The 20,821-nt window shown below is 37.0% G+C and overlaps 1 protein-coding gene across 6 annotated transcripts in view; it reads left to right on the top strand.

The window, feature by feature from the left end:
• Ints2 (integrator complex subunit 2) overlaps positions 1-20,821 on the top strand; it is a 47,918-nt gene extending 27,097 nt beyond the window's left edge. For 4 of the 6 annotated variants that reach the window (XM_033762928.1, XM_033762926.1, XM_010626736.3 and 1 more), the window contains 10 exons: positions 4,608-4,712; positions 7,127-7,291; positions 9,052-9,253; positions 9,571-9,696; positions 14,101-14,299; positions 16,866-17,117; positions 17,600-17,707; positions 17,991-18,096; positions 19,126-19,302; positions 19,407-20,821. In XM_033762928.1, coding sequence (XP_033618819.1) covers positions 4,608-4,712; positions 7,127-7,291; positions 9,052-9,253; positions 9,571-9,696; positions 14,101-14,299; positions 16,866-17,117; positions 17,600-17,707; positions 17,991-18,096; positions 19,126-19,302; positions 19,407-19,576 — 1,610 coding nt within the window. In that variant the 3' untranslated portion in view covers positions 19,577-20,821. Of the gene's footprint in view, positions 1-4,607; positions 4,713-7,126; positions 7,292-9,051; positions 9,254-9,570; positions 9,697-14,100; positions 14,300-16,865; positions 17,118-17,599; positions 17,708-17,990; positions 18,097-19,125; positions 19,303-19,406 lie in introns of those variants that run through there. The other 2 variants (XM_033762927.1, XM_010626738.3) reach the window with 2 other exon arrangements.

Here is a 20,821-nt window from a genome sequence, read left to right as displayed (position 1 = left end):
AACTCAACACAGTAAATTGGGATGACTTTTTCCAAAATTGGCAGCACCATTAAAGTTTCCCAAAATTCAATTTATATATATATATATATATATATATTTATATAAAAAGACTAATAATAGTATGTTATGCATCAATAGCAGCAACAGCTTTTCCAGGTTCTCCAGTGATCGGAACAAAATTATAGACATTCAACACATTCCATTAAAAAAAAAACAAAAAAAAAACAACCAAAGAAAAGAATAATATCCAGACAACAGCAAAGTTCTGTTGCTGTTGTGGTACCTGGCACCATTTTTTTTCTATTAGCCTCTTAATCATCATCTGGAAAGAGAACATTCTAGAGTAATATCATTAAATGCAGCTCTGATAAAGTACGGTCCCTACTATGTGTAATAAAGGAAGTACTAGATATTTTACATTCATAGAGGTATGATACAGTACCGTCCTACATCAATAATACTAGATTCAGTTTTGGTTTGAAATTTACTTTGTCTGCAAATAAGATTGCTACCCCTGTTTCTTTCTGGGCTCCTGTCACATGGAGAATTGTTTTCTGTCTTTTCACTTTCAGTCTATGGGCTTCTTTTTGCACTAGATGTGTTTCTTGTATACAACATATTGTTGGATTTTGCTTCTTATTCCATTTTGCCAGTCTATTTCTCTTGATTGGTGAGTTGAGGCCATTGACATTGCTGGTTATAACTGATATGTACTGACTTATTATTGACATGTTATTGGCCTTTTGTTGATTCTTTTTACTTTTTCACCTTCTTTTAATTTCTTGACTTGCCTGTTTGATTTGCTGTTGGGCCTCATGGTGTTGTTGCCTTCATTGTCTTTTTCTAGGATATTGTTTAGAATTGCTTGTAGTGCTGGTTTGGTATTCGTGTAGTTTCTCAGGTGTTCTTTGTCTTGGAAGTATCTTACTTCCCCATCCATTTTGAAAGAGAGTTTTGCTGGATACATCAGTCTAGGTTGGAGGTTGTTCTCTTTTAGTACTTGAAATATCTTATGCCAGGCTCTCCTTGCCCCAGGGGTTTGTGTTGAAAAGTCTGCTGTGATTCTGATGGGCTTTCCTTTGTATGTGATTTGTTTCTTTTCTCTTACTGCTTGTAGTATTTTGTTCTTCTGTTGGGTTTCTGGGATCTTGATTATTATATGTCTAGGTGTAGATTTTTTTTGATTGTAGCTAATTGGGGTCCTATATGCCTCAGTTATCTGAATGTCAAATTCTTCCCCTCTGTTTGGGAAGTTTTCTGTCATTAATTCTGCGAACAGCTTTTTAAAGTCATTTGTATTTTCTCCTGCTACTTCATGTATTCCTATCAGTCTTATGTTATTCTGCTTTGCATCATCTAGGAGTTGTTGGATCGATTTCTCATGATCTCTTACTGTTTTTAAGAAACCTCTCTTTTCATGGTCACTGACTGCAATCTTATCTTCTATATCTGAGAGCCTGTCTTCGCATTCTTTTATTCTGTTGCGTACACTTTCAATAGAGTGTTTAATCTCCTGGATAACTGTTTGAATCTGTTTTATGGATTCCATTTCTTTCCTATGTTGGGCGTTTATTTTTTCCATTTCTTTCTTATGCTGGGCCTTCATGGCTTCTATCATGGTCCTGAGCTCATCTATTTGTCTGTCAGTTTCTGCTCTAGAATCTCGAATCACGACTTCCATTTTGCTCACTATCTCTATGGTTATCTGGGAAATTATTTCTGTTTTGAATTTTTCTAGAGCCTGATTGATCTGTTTTGTTATTTCCTGTGCTTTGAGTTCAGGGTGTCCTGGTGGTTCACTATCGGCCTTTTCATCCTCATTTGCCCTACTGTTTGCCATTGGTAAACTGGAAGTCTGTCCTTGTGTCTTGCTTAAGTGTTTTCTCATTTTAATTTTTGTTGTCAGACTATCCTTGGTTTAATCTCTGGATTATCACCCAAATCTTCCTGATATAGTTGCGCCCTAGCTTCTGTGTCTCTAACGACCCACAGACATTCTCATCTTCATAACATCAGAGAAAACAGCTCATCAAATCAACGGCAATGCTTTACCCCAACTGATACAATCAGCAACACATTAAGATCAAGCACAACTTGGACACTGACCACCTGTGGTAGTCACTAGTCTATCACCCTGAAATCATTTGAATTAAATTGAAATCAAGAAGCAGTCCAGAACATGTCTGCAGTGAACAAAATTTCAATATAGTGAATTTACCATTTAATGGCTCCGACTCAGTGAGGATGCAAGACCCCTGATCTCAGTTAGCTGATGGCTGAACCCCCTAATGGGACCTCCGGCTGCAAGGCCCAGATTGAGGTCCCTATCCTTCTGAATGGTTGAACTCCGCAACGTTCTATTACAGGTTTCCCATGCCCTTTCTTTAAAGATGTTCAAAGTTGGGAACTCAGAAAAATACCCTTGATCACCACCTCTGTCTTTGCAGAGTGGGTTCAAAGACTGGCACAGTCAGGAGGTCTGAGAGTGCGGGACAGGCACGGGGGGGTATGGGGGTTCAGAGGCGCCTGCGCGGCTACCTTCCCAGTGCTTGAGCGATGGCTGCTGGGTCGGGAGCAGGCGTGGTTCTCCTTCCCAATGTTCTTTTTATAGGCATTTCATGATTTATAATTTAGTTTTTTACTGATGGATTAGGATTTTACAGAGATATCAAACAAATAATTAGTAATTGCTTTGGGTTGGACTTCATGAGCTGCTGGTTCTTTGATGGAATCATTAAAAATGTATTTAAAGATTTTTGTCTTCTCTGGGCATGGTGGTGCAGGCCTGTAATCCCAGCCCTTGGGAGGCTGAGGTAGGAGGATTGCTAAGAGTTCGAGGTCAGCCTGAGCTACATAGTGAGTTCAAGGATACTGCTAATTACAAAGTGAGACTGTCTCAAAAACAAAGCGAACGACAACAAAAAAAAGATTTTTGTCTTCAGCTTCATAGACCCAGATAGTTTATAGTTTATCCTTAACTGATCTTGGGGACTCCAAATCTCCTCCCTTCCCCCTTCTCTCTTTCCCTTGTCCTTTTTTCCTCCCTTCCCCTTCCCCTTCCCTGTCTCTATCCCTCCCTCCCTCTTGTTTTTTTCTTTCTTGCTTGCTTGCTTGTTTTTTGTGAGGCTAGAGATTAAACTCAGTGCATGCTGTGCAGCATTGAGCTACATCTCTAGCCTTGACTTTAGATCTTACTTTTACTACTTAACTCTTGAGTCCTTACTGTGTGCCAAATACTGCTAAAACACTTTACAGCTGTTAACTCAAGTAAACCCTCACAGCAGTTCCATTGGACAGGTGTCTTTAATGTACATACAGGGCACAACACTGAGGCACAGAGAAGTTAAGTAACTTCCCTAGGTAGTGAGTATTGGAGTTGGGATTTGCTTAATTATTGGAACCTGTAGTTATTGTTTTGACTGCCTTCTTTACATTCTTTGTTCATAAAATATCTGGAAAATTAGGATGCCAATTCACTTATAGGGGGTCATATTTGATCAAGAAGTGTACGGAGGGCTTGGGGATGTGGCTGAGAGAGAGCCCTTGCCTAGCATGTGTAAGGCCCTGGGTTGCTTTGTACAGATGATCTCGACTTTTATTGTAGTACTTATATTCTTGTCCTCAATCAAAAAAAAATTGTTGGTCTTTACTTTCAGTGATTTGAAAAATGTTGAACTTTATAATTAACATTTTGTGGTTTAAAAAAGAACAGCATAAAGGATAAAATATATGGATACACTTTTTCAGATACCCTGCTTGAGAGTCTCATACAGTTATGTGGTATACAGCAAGGTTTCTTGGAATGAGAACAGCTTGCCAGGCACATAAATCTGATAGAGATGAGACAGAGAAAGATTAATGAGCTGGACACCACTATTCTGTATAATATGATTAAATGAAGAATTTAAAAATTGTTACATTGGAATCATGAGGCTTTTAAGCCATGTGTTCATGACGGCATTTGATCTTCTTACTAGACTTGGTAGCTCTTAACTCACCAGCTCTTTTAATGTAGTAAACTTCTGCATCTCTCATCTATAGTGATTTTTCTCTGTGGATTTCACTTTCAGGGCACTTTCCAGATCTTTCCCTTAGATATGGACTTGCTTTTTTCTATATATTCACTATTTTGTAGGTGATTCTTCATTATTTAAACACTATATTCACTGATAAGTGAATTAAACGTAATTTGAAGGGATTAGAAATGATCAAGATGGGGCCAGGACTTAGCTCAGTGGTACTGCCGCCTGCCTTGCAAATGCAAGGTTCTGAGTTCAACCCCCGATACCAAAAAAAAAAAAAAAAAAAAAAAAAAAAAAAAAAAAAACAAGATGCAATATATATATGCCATTTCCTCAAAATGAATGCAATTATTATGTACCACAAACATATGCTAATGACAAAATAAAGGTAAAGTTTTCATTCCCATTTTCGTTAAGGTTAAAGTTTTCTGTTGGATGGGCCAGGGATTTAGCTCAGTGGTGACACTGCCTACCTCAAAAGTGCAAGGTCCTGAGTTTGATCCCCAGTACCAAAAAAGAAAAAAAAAAAAAGATTTCTGTTGTTTCTGACAATTTGTTTTATTTTTTTAATTTTATCTTTGACAGCTGCCATGCAAAGAAAACCCAAATCATATTCTTCTTCTTTAATGGATCAGATTCCTATCAAATTTCTCATTCGACAGGCTCAAGGGCTACAGCAGGAGTTGGGAGGTATTTTTTTCATTTGCTCTTTACTGCTAAAGTTTATTGTTAAAAAAAAATATTTCTGGGCCGGGGATTTAGCTCAGTGGTTCCGCTGCCTGCGTCACAAGCACAAGGACCTGAGTTCGATCCTCTGTACCCCTCCCCAAAAAATATATATATTTCTAGGGGTTGGGGGTTTAGCTCAGTGGTTCGGTCGCCTGCCTCGAAAGCGCAAGGTCCTGAGTTTGATCCTCTGTACCAAAAAAAGGAAAAGAAAAGAAAAAATATATTTCTATTTATAAGGGGTATGGATGCTCAGTGTTAAAAATTCAGACAATTTAACAGTGAGATTACTCTTTGCTTCCTTTGCTAAATCCATTATCTCACTCACTGGAACTCACCTCTTCCTATAAAAAACTGCAACTTTTCCAGTTTAGTGTTTATTCTTAGGCATTTTCCTCTATCCGTTGAGCCAAATAAAATTGGAGATATTTAAGCATGGAGGTGTGGAGGTGTAGCTGAATGGTAAATGATTGTCTAACATTTGTGAGACTCTGGGTTCAATCCCTAGATTGAAAAAAAAAAAAAGATACTCAATTTCAGATTGTGTTCCAAATCATATTGTTTTTTAATAGATCAGATTCCTATCAAATTACAACTCCAACTCTGGGACACCTTTCCAAATCACTAAATAAGAAATATTGTATTGTTTGTTATTATTCCAGTCCAAATATTAATCCATATTAATATGGATTATAATTTATATTTATAATAATTATAAATACTATCAATTAGAACTATAGTAGTATTTTTAGAAATTAGATATTATTCTTAAACACCCTTTATAATGTTTGACTGTGGATTTTTTTGTTTCTTTGCATAGTCTGTTTTCAAAGAAATGACTGTACTTAGCAGCATTTGGCAATTAGCTTGTTTTATTGAAGAGAACATAAAATATACATTAGTTTGCACTATTATAAGCAGTGTTTTTGTGACTATTGGGATAATTTTAATTGTTTGCATATTCCTGTTTATGTTTAGAGACAAACGTTGTTTTGGTGGGAGGGACAGGTGATGGAACCCAGGGCTTTCGCACTGAGGTGCATCTCCAGCTCATTTAAAATTTTTTTTTATTTTGAGGCAGGGTCCAACTAAGTTGTATATTGCCCAGGCTGGGCTTGAATTTGCGATTTTCCTGCCTTGGCCTCCTAGAGTGCTGGGATTACAGGTGTGTGTCACTATGGCTGGCTTAAAATAATACTACTTTTGATTGTTGCAGTGTCTTGTCAAACATAGAAGCATCAATTTTACACAGCTTTTATGAGAAAAGCTGGTATTATCCCTACTGATATTAAACAATGCTATAATTTTGTTTAACTTGCATGAAGGGATAATTGGAACTTAAGTACTCTGATTTACTCCTGCTGGCATATACTCTTACTAATGATGATGATAATAGTGTAGTAGTAGTAGTGTACTTATGTGCCAAGTACATAGCTTATGCTACTGTTTATAACTAATCATTTTTATGGCATTACTTATTTTATTATTGATACTGCATAAATAGGTAAACTGTTCTGTAAGCACAATTTTAGAAACAAGGCTTTTGATTAGGAAAAGGAAGATTTTACTGAAAGGTGCCACTTGTAAATACTCAAAGTAGGCAACTTTAATTTTACCTGTGTCAGTGATTCTCAATAGGGTTGGAGGAGGAAAGGGTATGTACTGTACAAAATCCTGTCAGAATTTCTGCGTCCATCTTTTTCAAGTCATATATGATTTGGCCTCTATGGAGCGTGCCTTTCCCCCTTTTTCCTCTCCACTCCTCTTAAAACATTGTTATGTCAAACAACTTTTCCTAGGCATTTGTGAGGCCCCAGGTTCAATCCTTAACACTGTAAAAAACAAGAACAATACTGATCATCTTTCATTTATATGACGGGTTTACTTGGGAGAATTAAATTGTCATGAGGGGGAAAAAGCTTGAGAACTTTTGGTGTAAGTGGTAGTTCCCAAGTCACTGTGTTTCTATTTTGGGATTTTTCTTTAAGCAGATCCTTTGGCTTGAACTACTGTGCAGAAATTCTTGAACTGGTATGCATGCACTGAGGTGCCAGTTTCTTTTTTTTTTTTGGTACCAGGGATTGAACTTGGGTCTTTGCGCTTGCAAGGCAGGCCACCGAACCGCTGAGCTAAATCCCCAGCCCTGAGGTGCCAATTTCGAGGCAGAGTTTCTGCATTGGTCATCTGAAGGGGCATCTCTTATTCTCATGAGAGATGCTTCCCAAGCGTCTGAAGATAGAGGTGCTCTCATTATAGTGTGAGAAACACTGGTTTAGACCATGACCTTTTTATTGGCTGTTGGCTTCCTGAAAATGAAGGCTGGGAAATCTTGTTTTTTAAGAATGGAGAATCTAATTGACTTGCTGTTAATTTTCAAGGGTTGCATTCAGCTTTACTTCGTCTCCTTGCAACTAACTACCCACATCTGTGTATTGTGGATGACTGGATCTGTGAAGAAGAAATCACAGGGACTGATGCCCTGTTAAGGCGAATGCTCCTGACTAATAATGCCAAAATCCACTCTCCTAAACAACTACAAGAAGGTACAGTGCAATGATAGTCCTCTTATCCCTAGTACAAGGAGATGCTAAACTAATTGAAATCTTATAATCATACAGAGTTTTCCTGGGCATATATCAGTGTTTTGGTGAATGTATGTTAAGTAATTCTTTTTGAATTTAGGGAGTTTTAATCATTTCTTTTTGATGTATTCATATTTTTCTCTTGCAGTGCTGGGGATCAAACTGACACGCTTGAATCTTTTCCCTCATGTCATATAGCTCTAAAAATCATGTGGTTTTAGAAAAGTCCTACACTATTTAGAAATAAATGCTATGAAATAAGGCAGTATTCTTGCTGTTAATGGATAGTTTTCTAGATTAGCACTGTTAAATAGAAATAACGTGAGCCACACGCTATGAACTTTCTAGTATCCCTATTTAAAAGTAAAAAGAAAGGCTGAGGATGTAACCAGTTGTAGAGCATTTGTCTAACATGGATGAAGCCATGGGTTCAATCGGGCAATATTAATTTTTAAAAAATTTTAAAGTTTATTAATCTTCTTGTGAAAAGTTTGTATAATCACTGCACATTAGTGTCATTGTAGAATCTTTGCTCTTTGTTTTGCGAGCCGTGACATTGGCCTGTGCTGTTCCTCTGACTTTCTTCTTTCTGTTCTTGAGTTTCTGTTGCAGTTTCCTTGAGGCCTTTATCTTCTCGTACAGGCCTTTAAAGTCTATGTTTGAGAATATTATTCTTTACATAACCCAAGGAATTATAATTTATACCAAAGCCTGTTGTTTTGGCATCACTAATATGGATTCTGAATCCAGATATAGAAAGCACAGCTAGTGTGGTAAATTTTGGCTGTTTCTTTTTTTTCCTGAATTTCTGTTTCAGGTCCTGTTCCTTTCCCATGAGCTTCCTGGTCTGGACAGCTCCTCTGTCACTCATGTCCACTGCATGTCTTCAGACAGCTGGAAAGGGAGAAGCTTCAAAAATAATTTTATATTGTTTTATTTAACCACATACTTCCAATACATTATTTTACCATGTAATCAATCAATATAAAATTATGAATGAGTTTCTTCTTTTTTTTTTTTAAGCCACATTAACTTTTTCTCCCATGTATCTTACACTTCCATCACACTTTCGTTTGGACTGTTTGCATCTCAGGTATTTAAAAGCCAAATGTGGTAATGACTACTTAATATGGGGAGCACAGGAGTAGATATTTTTAGTAATAGCAGTCTGCTGGGTGCTTATAACCTGGAAAGGACCACCCGGAGGAAAGTTCAAGAAGTTTGAAGCTTTCATATGAATATTTAACAGATGCAATACCTGGTCTGTTTTTCTATATCAGTACTGCTTTTGAAAGCAGTCAGAATCACCCAGGAAAAGGAGATCTTTGGGTCAGTAGTATTTTTGTTTTATTTTGAGACAGGATTTCGCTATGTAGTGCCGGCTGACCTTGGACTCACTTTGTAGCCCAGGCTGGCCTTGAACTCGGGTGATCCTTCTGAGAACTGGGATTACAGGTGTGTGACACCATACCTGGTCACTAATATTTTTAAAATGAGGTTTTGTTGTTGTGGTTCTAAAGAAGTAATGGTTGCAATAGTTGCACTTCCATGAATTTTTCTAAAAGCTCTTATTTTAGGTTTCGTCAGAACTGGCTGTGATTAAAAGTTTTATTTTTTAGTAACATTGTTTTTTTGACTTGTTGCGTCTGCAGTGTAAAGAGAGCAGTATCACTTCCTGCTCAGTAAACTTCAGACTTTGACTGCCAGATATTCTTTTTTAGCATTTTCAGCCGTCCCAGTAAATCACACACAAGTGATGCAGATTATAGAACACTTGACTCTACTCTCTGCCGGTGAACTTATACCGTATGCCGAAGTATTAACATCCAATATGAGCCAGCTGTTGAATTCAGGGGTTCCACGGAGGATTCTTCAAACAGTCAATAAGTTATGGATGGTCCTTAATACTGTGATGCCTAGACGGTAAGTTCAGTGTGCTTTGTTAGGTGCAGCACTGTATAGCAGCAATAATTACAATAACCTGAGTTTGATTGTTTAAAGAAAATTTCACAAGACAACTCATATTTATTATGTGACAATGTAATTTCTTTTTGAAGACTACTAATGAACAAGTTGTTATATCTTTAAGGAAAAGAATGAACTTTAAGGACCAGAAATGTATTTCCAGTTTGAGAAAGTTCTTTAAAAGCAGGTTGTCATGTTTACTATTTGTGGCTAATTGTGATTTAGGTCATTTTGTTTTCTTGCATCATTACTTATTGTGATTAATTTTTCATCAGGCTGTGGGTAATGACAGTTAATGCACTTCAGCCTTCCATAAAGTTTGTACGACAACAAAAGTATACACAGAATGACCTGATGATAGATCCCCTCATTGTCCTACGGTGTGATAAGAGGGTTTACAGGTACGTGTCATCTGAGTTTCATTTTTATTACAGAATGATACTCTAGAGAGTCAAAAGAATTTGAAGAAATTCATTTCAACTTTGTACTTGATGCTCTTACAATAACTAGGCAGTATGACCTATGTGTCTTTTTCTTTAGTTGTTTATCTTCATGAACTATATATTTAGCTTAGTTTTCAACATGTGGTTAATAAAAAAAAAGGCTCAGAGAAATGTCAGTCTTGGTTTTGTTAGCCATGAGTAGGAGCTCTCTCTCTCATAGTGAAAACTGGTTAAGAATAACACATTTTCTGCTAGCATGTTGAAAAAGGATTTTAAAAAGCGGGTTCATTTTGAACTGTTGTATACCTTAAAACTATGACTGTATCATCAATTTTTTTCCCCCCGAGACAGGGTCTTGCTGTGAGATTTAGGCTGGGCTTGAAGTCACTAATATGTAGCTGGCCTTGAGCTCATGGTGAGGGAATACTGGGATTTCAGTTATGATGTTAGTTTCACTGAATCTACATTGCTTCTAGTTCTTTGTCAAATACATTGAAGTGATTTCACCTCAAAAAGCAGTCAGTGAACTCAAATCATTAATATTTGAATTTCTAGTTTTTTTTTTCTTTAATTTTTTTTTGAGACAAGGTTTCACTATATAATCACTATGAACATGTGATTAGCTCAGGATGTCCTTGAACTCATGGTCCTCCTGCCTCAGCTTCCCAGTGTAGGAATCCAAGCGTGTCCCTCCATCATATTATTTCTGGTTGTAATGCTAAGTAGTATTGAAGGCATATAAGTTGAGGGGACTGTGTTAAAGTAATTATCATCTGCATGGGGAAAGACAAATGAATAGGTAAATATCACGGTCACATGCAGATGAATGGCATAGTAATGAGTGCTGATAGAAGCTGGAGAAAGATGGGACCCGGGTATTTGAAAGGATGGACCTAGGGTTTAGATGAATAGATAATATATTGGTGGAGATCAGAGTGTCAAAGAACGTATTTGAGAAGGTATTTTGTTTGTATGTTTGTTTGTTTTTGGTACTGGGGATTGAACTCGGGACCTTGTGCTTACGAGGCAGGTGGTGGAACAGCTGAGCTAAAGCCCTGGCCCCTGAGAAGGTATTTTGAATATGAGCAAAGGTAGAGGAGCAAGAACAAAAATGGCTTGCAGCAGAGGGTTAATTTTTGATAGAAGAACACTTTACAACTGGAAAGTTAAATTGCAGTCAGATTATGCAGGTGCTAGAAGATCATTTAGGTGGTGATTTGAGGAAAGAAGCGTTATGCTAGGTAGGTTGCAGGGAGAGAAACTATATAGGAAAGAGGACCAAGTAGGATACACCTTAGACTCAACCAAAGGTATGATGGTTTAGAAATGATAAAAGCTACTAAATCCTCTGAATATGGTTTGGTGAGATCAGGGTTACATAGGAAATAAGGAATCATAAGAATAAACAGTACAAATCACCTTAAATATCTAACAAAAAGAAAAGCATTATAAATAATACTTCTAAAATAATACTTGTTTTTTCTCTCAGTGCTGGGGAATGAATGCAGGACCTCACACATGCTAGGCAAACACTGAGCCACTAGGCTGCATCCCTGTTTCCTTTTAATTTTGAGACAGGGTCTTGCTGCATTGCCAGGCTGACCCTGATCTTGTGATCTTCCTGCCTTAGCCATCCCAGTACCTGGGCTACAAACATGAGCTGTTTTAGTGCCTGGCTGAAAAGCAGTGTGTCTAAAACAAATGATTTTATCAGTGATAAAATCTGCTTATGTAAGTGAGGCATGGATTAGGTCAGGTGATTTAGATCAGGGAAGTTACAAAATTATGCTTTCAAAATATATTCTAAACTAGGATTAGAGGTTCCATTTGACCCAGCCATCCCTCTGCTGGGTATCTTTCCAAAAGAATTAAAAGAATCATATCACAGTGATATATGCACATCCATGTTTATAGCGGTACAGTTTGTAATAGCTAAAACTTGGAAACAGCCCATCTGCCCATCAGTTGGAGACTGGATAAAGAAGATGTGGTTTTTCTATAAAATGGAATACTACTCAGCCATAAAGAATGAGAAACTAGAGTCATTCATAGGAAAATGGATACATTGAGGCCATACTCTTAAGTGAAATAAATAAGACACATATGTGTAAATACTAAATAGTTCTCTCGTGTGAAAAACTTAGTGTAAATAAGATCCAAATGGTATAACTGATAATGTGAAATAGGAAGAAAAGGGCCAAAGGTGTAGGGGAAGTGGGAAGAAAGGGGAAAGGAAATAAGGGACAAGAAAAAATATGAGAAAAAGAAGAAATGGAAACAATGTCTTTATAAATAGGAAAGGGTGGAGGGGGTGAAGGGAGGGCAGGGGTATGGGGAAAAAATGAGAACCAAGATCTGTCATGTAAAAGTGCAAGATCCCAGTGTTGAATGTAACTGTACTGCATACTTAAAAAGTACCAATAAAGTCAATGAGAAAAACAAAGCAAAACGAAACCAAATATATTCTATATTTGTATAGTTTGGATCTACTACTTGTGAACCTTTTCTGATGCTAATAGATTGGTTTCTTATATTTAACTGGCTACATTATTTTATTTTATTGATGTTCTGTGCTTCACTCAATGCCTTATTTATTGCTGAATATTTAATTTTTTTGTGGTATTGGGGATTGAACCAGGGCCCTTGTACTAAGATACATCCCCAGCCCCATTTTCAATTTTGTGCTTCATTTTGAGATAGAGTCTAACTTGCCCAGACAGGGCTCAAATGTGACAGTCAGGATTACACCAGTAGTGGTGTTGGGACAGTGAGTGGAGACTGTTGAAGTGGGGTGATGAGTTCTTGGGGATTCATTGTAATATTCCTCCTTCTTTGTGTGTATGGACATTTCTATGCTATATATTCATAAGTAAACCTTTAATAAAATGCAAGATTAACAAAAAGAAAAGCCAAATTCTTTCTTGGCGTCTGTTGACCAATCCCAGTTTTATCTCCAGAGGAAGCTGTTAGAATCTTGTATAAGTAGTTTTACTTTTCTGTGTACTAATTTATGAGTAGAATTTTTTTGTTTTGAATGGTTTTAAAGAAACATAAGTAATATTACAGGCATTATTTTGTTCTCTTAAAGAATACTTTTGAGCCAGGCATGGTGGTGTATGCCTGTAGTCCCACTACTCCGGAGGCTGAGGCAGGAGGATCATCATGAGTTCAAGGCCAGTCTGGGCTACATAGTGAGTTCAAGGCCAGTCTGAACTGCGTAGTGAGACCTTGCTCAAAAAATACCAAATCGGGACTGGGGATTTAGCTTAGTGGTGCTGCCGCCTGCCTTGCAAACGCAAGGTCTTGAGTTCTATCCCTGGTACCTCCCCACTCCCAAAAATCCAAACCATAACAAAACAAAAACCCCAAAGAGACAAAAACCTAAACTCAAACAAACAGATAAACCACTTTTATTTTTCCCCATGTTTTCTGTCTTCATTACGTGTAGTTCTACCTTATTTGTCTTAACTGCTGCATAGTCTCCTGTAGGTAGATTACCATGGTGTCCTCTAGAAAATGTTGGCATGTCTGGGTTGGAGATTGAGTTTTATAATTTTTTAAACAGGCAATTCTTAGATTTTGGGAAGGTGATGCTTATTTTCACTATGGGGAAGCATGGTTTCAGTTCAGCATTGACACGAAGATGGACATTAGGTGGTGCGCAGTGTTTCCATTCTCAGTCCAGCTGTGACATCTGTGAAGGTTACACACATGTTTTCTGTGATGAAGTCTAAGAAATGGAGCCTCTGGTTTTTTTTTGAAGAGGTTGGCATTTGAAATTCTAGTGGTCAGTAGTTTGTCTTTTTTTTGTCATTGTTTTCTTTTTTATACTTATTTTTACTTCATTTAAATTTAATCTACAATCTCAATCTTTGAGGAATGAATAACCATGTACCTATTTTATAGATGAGGAAACTAAGGCTCAGTAAGTACCTTCCCCAGGTTAAAGAGATGAACCACTCTTGGAATATGGAGTTATCTTGTTTTCTTACTCCAAAGAAGAAACAATAGAAGATAAATAATCTCATCTAGCCTCTGTCTTCTCCATGACAAAACATGCCTCTTTGAGGACAGCAGCTTTGCAGGCTCACGTCTAAGAGATTATGAGGAGCATCATTTTCTGCAAAAAAGGAGTATCTTTTCTCTGTTGCTTATATTGCATTTTATTTTAGCTGTTTGTTTGAGGCAGGTGAAACTGTATAACCTATAGAGAATAGGAGATATATATTTAAGTTTTATATTGAGAAATATTTCAGTGGGAAAATCTACGTCTCTGTGATACTCACGTTTTTCTGTTTAACAGAATGGATCATGTTCTGACCTAAATTTATGTACTTTCTATATATTTGTCTACTCTTTTAGATGTCCCCCCCTGATGGATATTACTCTGCACATGTTGAATGGCTATCTTCTTGCGTCTAAAGCTTACCTTAGTGCTCATCTGAAGGAAACAGCAGAGCAAGACAGGCCTTCCCAGGATAATACAATAGGTTTAGTCGGACAAACTGATGCCCCAGAAGTTACAAGAGAAGAACTGAAAAATGCATTACTGGCTGCTCAGGTACATTTTGCTATAGTAAAATTTAGTCAAAAGGGCAAGGGCTTCCCTGTTAATGTAATCAAAGAGATGATTGGCCCATTATGCCTGCTATGCTTGACGTCCTGTGCATTGCTGTTATCAGAGCCTCTGTGATGATGATGTTACCTTTGCACTGTTATACGGACTCTTTTACTGGAACCAGGAATAAGCTTTACAATGTGAATTTCTTTTTTTTTTTGTACCGGGGATCGAACTCTGGTCCTTCTGCTTGCAAGGCAGGCCTCTGAACCGCTGAGCTAAATCCCCGACCTACAATGTGAATTTCATAGTGACTTAAATAAGATGTATTTTAACAAAGTATAAAGCTTTAATTTCCAAATTTACAGTTATATCTTTATTGACTCAAATATTTATTGGACATTTATGACATTTATAGTGTTCTAGGGACTGGAGATATGATGGTGAAGAAGAGAAAGTCCTAAGTTATTTCTTAAGATCAAATGGTAGAAAGGAAGTCAAAAGTTGGAGACAGTGGCCGGGCATGGTGCCCACCTGTAATCCCAGCACTGGGGAGGCTGAGGCAGGAGGATCACTGTGAGTTTGAGACCAGCCTGGGCTAAATAGTGAGTTCCAGGTTAGTCTCGACTAAGTAGTGAGACCCTGTCTCCAAAAAAAAAAAAAAAAAATTGGAGACAGTAAACAGAAAAACAGGAAGTATATAATAAAATGTTAGGCAGTGATAAATGCTGTGACAATATAAGCAGTTCAACTTTATATTTAGAAAGTTTTATAACCATGTAGAATCTCACTAAAACCTTAGGTAGTCATTTTTTAATAATGTAGCACATGTGAGATGATAAAATGTTAAGCAGCTTGTGATCTTCAGATTTTTTTTTTTTAGTTTGAATATATTTTCTGAAATCTCATTGATGATAGGCAAATTAGGAGTGATAATACTAGTCTATAATCCCTTAGTCTGTAGTACAGAAATCCAAAAAGGATATGAAAATGAGGAATAAGGAACTGTTGATCATAATACTGTAGGTAACACCTATATACAGCTTACTATATGGGTAAATTACATGGGTGCCAGTCTAACTTCTTTACATACATTAACTTTTTGATTTTTACAACCAATCTGTGAGGCATTGGATATTATTACCTTCATTGTCATAGGTTTTGAAAATGAGACCCAGAGAAGTTGAGTGATTTGCTCAAGGTTATACATTTAGTAATATCAGAGTTAGAAATCATGCTTGTGTATTTGGACTGCATAGCTTGCAAATAAATCAAGTAAAACAAACAAAAAAGCCACCATCCAAAACTCATCAACTTCAAGTACAGGTTGTAAAGAAAGGCTAACTTTAATTGGAAAGAAAAGCTAACCTTAAGAATAACAGGATTGAACTCAGGACCTTATGCTTGCAAGGCAGGCAGCGGCACCACTGAGCTATATCCCTGGCTCAAGAATCATCTGATTCTTAAATATTTTGATCATGTAATTGTTTCTACCCCAGCCAGTGGCTGTCTTACAGAGATGCGTGTCATATATTCTTTCTCTCTCTTTTTTGGGTACAGGGGATTGAACTCAGAACCTTGTGCTTGCAAAGGTAGGCACGGTGTCACTGAGCTAAATCCCCAGCCCTCTTTCTCTGTCTTTTTAACTCCTTTTTACTAGATGAGATTGATTATAGATCTCCTTCAGATATAGGGGGCTCAAGTAGGTCACCCATTAAAAACTATTCTATGATATGGCACTCAAGCTATAGCCTGAGCTACAGTGAGTTGTGCAGGTAGATTGGGTGGTGAAGGTAGAATCTGTCCCTGTCTTTTCCAAATCAGGATCTCTTTTGAGATTAATTACTGCCCACAACCTTCAGAGGAATTAGTTAGTTGGTAGCCTGGTGAGAAAAAGGTGGAAAAATAGGCTAAGTCCTGGGAAAATTAGATTAAGAGGAAGGAAGGGATATTCTGGTAGAAGTTGTTTTTGCCTTAGGGCCTATTTTAGGTGTTTCTGAATTAGATTATCTTTCTAGTAGATGTTTTTAAACTGGAGTCTATGGATCTGTCTTCAAAATATATACCTTTTCCTGAAGTGATGCAATATGCTCATTTATTTTTGTTAATTTTTATGGAAAGAAGGTTTTATTTAGATTTTTAAGGGATTCATGACTCTAGAATGGTGAGAATATTGCTTTATAAATTGTGTACTTCTGCTCTAAGAGCCACCACTTTGTGTGTGTGTACGTGTGCGTGCGTGTGTGTGTGTGTGTGTGTGTTTGTGTGTGTTGGTACCAGGGATCGAACTCAGGACCTTGTGCTTGAAGGCAGGCACTGTGCCACTGAGCTAAATCCCCAGCCCTGTTTGTGTGTGTATGTGTTTTGGGTTTTTTTTTTTGCTTTTTTGTGGGGGCACTGGGGATCAAACTTGGGCCCTTGTGCTTACAAGGCAGGCCGCAAAACCACTGAGCTAAATCCCGGCCCTTGTGTGTCTTTTTAAAAAAACTAGTTATTCTGCCATTTCTGTTCATTATTTGATTTTCATACCAACTTCTCAGAAACTTCTTACTATTTGCTTTGCTTGTAGGATAGCGCAGCTGTCCAGATTCTCTTAGAGATTTGTTTACCTACTGAAGAGGAGAAAGCAAAGGGCGTCAATCCAGACAGCTTGCTAAGAAACGTTCAGAGTGTTATCACCAGCAGCTCTCCAAGTAAGGAATTGGAGGAAGGCGAAGACAATCTGCTCTGTAACCTTCGGGAAGTTCAGTGCCTTATCTGTTGTCTATTGCACCAAATGTACATTGCAGATCCTAACATTGCTAAACTCGTTCACTTTCAGGTATGTTTTCAAACACTGTTGCTTTATAGTTTATTTTTCTTGGGGGTTAATAGGGGTCATTGAGAAATTAGAGAACTATAATGCAAATGATCATGTTCTTTTACAGTATGGAAAACTGCAAAAAAAGCCGGGTGTGGTGGCGCACCCTTGTAATCCCAGCCCTTGGGAGGCTGAGGCAGGAGGATCGCTGTGAGTTCGAGACCAGCCTGGGCTACATAGTGAGTTCCAGGTCAGTCTCAACTACATAGTGAGACCCTGTCTCAAAAAACCAAAAAAAAAAGGAAAACTGTCTAGAGTTTAGGAGTTTTTCCAACCTAATAAAGTATTCAAATAACTTTTCTCTATTCTAGTATATCAAAATAGTCAAATGCCAGGATACATGGAGGGCACTGTACTCTTCTGAACAACTTTTATTCATGTTTTTATCTGCATTGATTTGACTTATTTTATTCCTAACCTTTTCCTCTTTCTTGTTGAGATAGGGTTATCCATGTGAACTCTTGCCTCTGACAGTTGCAGGTATTCCATCTATGCACATCTGTTTGGATTTTATACCTGAGCTTATTGCACAGCCAGAACTTGAAAAACAGGTAATGAATGTGTTGGGGCTTTAGGAAAATGCTGATCATCTGGAGTAGTGATATATGCCTATCGTCTACTCTTGGGAGGTGGGCAGGTCGCAAGCTGGAGGCTGGTCTGGGCTACCTAGCAAGTTCAGGCTTGGCCTCAACTATATTGGGAGACCCTATCCCCAAAGAGAACAATAAAAAATTTGATCTCTCTCTGTAGACTTGCTAGTTATATAAAACATCTTATACTTTTTAATATGTAACATTCTTGAGAAATATGTAACTGTTGGATTTTGTATTGCAGATATTTGCTATCCAGTTGCTTTCTCACTTGTGTATCCAGTACGCATTACCAAAGTCACTTAGTGTGGCTCGCTTAGCTGTCAATGTCATGGGAACTTTGCTAACAGGTGTGTAGCTAACATCAACAATAAAAACTTCTAACATGAATTACTACTGAATTACTAGTTTTTTGTGTCAGTATGAAACAGTATAATATATATGTTTTATGTAGTTTAAGTCATCTTTTGAATTATTATTTTGAAGATTCTACTATTTAAAATGTGATTTTTATAGTATAGAAGAGGTGAACAGCTAGGTAAATGATATCTTTATTTTTGTGAATGAATAGATACAGACTTATAGTGGGTGTAATAAGATCTCATTCTTATAAATAGAAGTCACATCTACTTTATGAATGTAATTATTTGGTAGAAAATAAGATTTATAAGGGGAAAAAATGAGAACCAAGACCTGTCAATGTAAAGGTACAGGATCCCAAAGAGGAATGTAACTAACTGTACTGTATATCTATAATGTAGCAATAAACTCAATGAGAAAAAAAAATTTATATTAAATGCACAGCTCTAAAAATATAATTATGCATATATAAAGAAGATGTAAATATATTAGTTTCCTTAAGTTTTTAAATATATGCTAACATTTTAACCACCTTCTGGTTTATAGGGTAAAATGGTACAGAGATAAACTACTTTATAGTTGAATCTTTTAAAGCTGTTCCTTAATTTAGTATTCTTTGTGCATGTTCTCATAATACTGTGTTCATTTATCTTTCCCTGTATTCATCTCACGTTACAATTCTTTATAGTGGTTAAGAGTTTATATCGCCTGAATTCAGTTCCACCTTCTCCACTAACTGGCTGTGCGACCCAGGTCAAGTTCAGCTCATAGTTAACAGTGTCACAGTAGTACTCTTCTCATTCTGGAAATAGTGAGAACTAAGTGGAATAATGTCTGCAGTGCACTCACAACAGCGCTTGGGATAATAAAAATTCATATGTTGGATGATGACTGTTAGACTGTGTGCTCTCTGGAAGGTGGGGCTTGCAGTGCCTTAGGAAACTTAGTACCTCTGGTACAGAGCAAGTTGTGTAATTTTTTGTATAGGTAAAAATTCCTGTTTAATTTCTTTCCAACAGTTTTAACACAGGCTAAACGGTACGCTTTTTTCATGCCAACTCTTCCAAGTTTGGTCTCCTTTTGTCGAGCATTTCCTCCACTCTATGAGGATATTATGTCTTTACTGATTCAAATAGGACAAGTTTGTGCCTCTGATGTTGCCACTCAGACAAGAGACATTGATCCAATTATTACACGTAAGTGGTGACTCATTTTCAAGAGTGATCTTACTATCTTAGAGATGACTGAATTCCTTTCCAGAGTTCTTGTCTTTATTTGTTTTTCCTTCCCTATGTTTTAGGTCTTCAACAAATAAAGGAGAAACCAAGTGGATGGTCACGAATCTGTAAAGATCCAGCTAATAAAGATGGATCCAGGGACACTACAAGCATGGATCCCGATGTACAGCTCTGCCATTGTATTGAAAGCACAATAATTGAAATAATAAATATGAGTGTTAGTGGAATTTAAAAAAATTTTAAGTCAAAAAAGTGAAGCTGTTTGCTGCATATACCCAACACGACTCTTTGTCTGATAGCAACTCAAAACTGAATGGGAACAGTAATGTCTTGGAATTGCTGAAATGACTCAATTCAACACAAGTACAATTTAGAATGTCTGAGAATTATGCTTGCTTGTATTTGATTGGTATGTCTTTGGATCTACTTTGCTGGGAGCAGCTAAGCTGTTTTTTTTTTCCATTGGGAACATATTTGAGAAACTCATTACTGGAAAGGGAATTTGGCCTTCTACTTAGCTTTTGAAGTGAAAAAGATTGCCATGCCTTTAATTTCTTCTAAAAATGAGTATATGGATAGCCCTAGTATTTAACTGTGAGCTTGTAACAGAGTACAATAATCAGCATGATGGGAGAGAGAGAAAGGGATCACAGGAAGGGAAAATTCAGGAAAAATTAGGAGTTAAACACCCGAACAGAAATCTCAAAGACTTGTAATGCAAGTAATAGTAGTGCAGGTTGGAATTCTAGTTCTCGAGACAGTATTGAGAAGGTTTTAAGAAAAGGCGAGTAGCTTCTATAAATGATTTCCATGGAATTACAGGTGAGGATTTATAGATACCACATATTTGATTAAATTTTTACTAATATAGGAAGCCATATGTTTAAAGAGATACTTGAATAATTTGGAAGTTTAAGATACTGGTTTAAAAATGTTTACAGGAACAACAAAGAAGAACCTGAAAAGAAGTCTCATTTATTTTATTTTTTAAAGTTTATTTTTATAATGCTTTATTAACTTATCTACTTCTGAGAGAGGGGAATATATATCAAATTAAATGAAATTTAGAGCAATAAAACCCACTAGGTTAAAGAGCTCTTGGTTTGTCATCAGGATGATTATTCACATTTTACTTTGAGAAGATCTTTGGGTAAGAAAATATACAGTGTTTGAACCTCAGGAAAAATTATAATGTGGGAAATACTCTCTTGCTGAAGGATTTTGCAGTCCTCTGTTAGTAACTTCCATGGTTTAGGTTAGAAGCATTCAGTAATCCATAAGCCTCATTTCCACCCCCCCAAATTAAGTATCTAATATAGAAAGTACTTCTCCTTGCTCTCTGAGATATACCTCAATCACTACCCCCCTCCCGAAACAGACCTCTTCACTTGTAAAAGAAATTGGGAAAGTTAATTAAATAACTTTTTTTTTTTGGTACCGGGGATCACATTCAGTACCTTGCGCTTGCAAGGCAGGT

The sequence above is a fragment of the Fukomys damarensis genome, unplaced genomic scaffold (assembly GCF_012274545.1).
Source record: "Fukomys damarensis isolate Sample0158 unplaced genomic scaffold, DMR_v1.0_HiC HiC_scaffold_13, whole genome shotgun sequence".
NCBI classification, from domain to species: Eukaryota; Metazoa; Chordata; class Mammalia; order Rodentia; family Bathyergidae; genus Fukomys; species Fukomys damarensis.
Note: the sequence above shows the minus strand (reverse complement) of the source record. Positions and strands in the feature narration are given on the sequence as shown.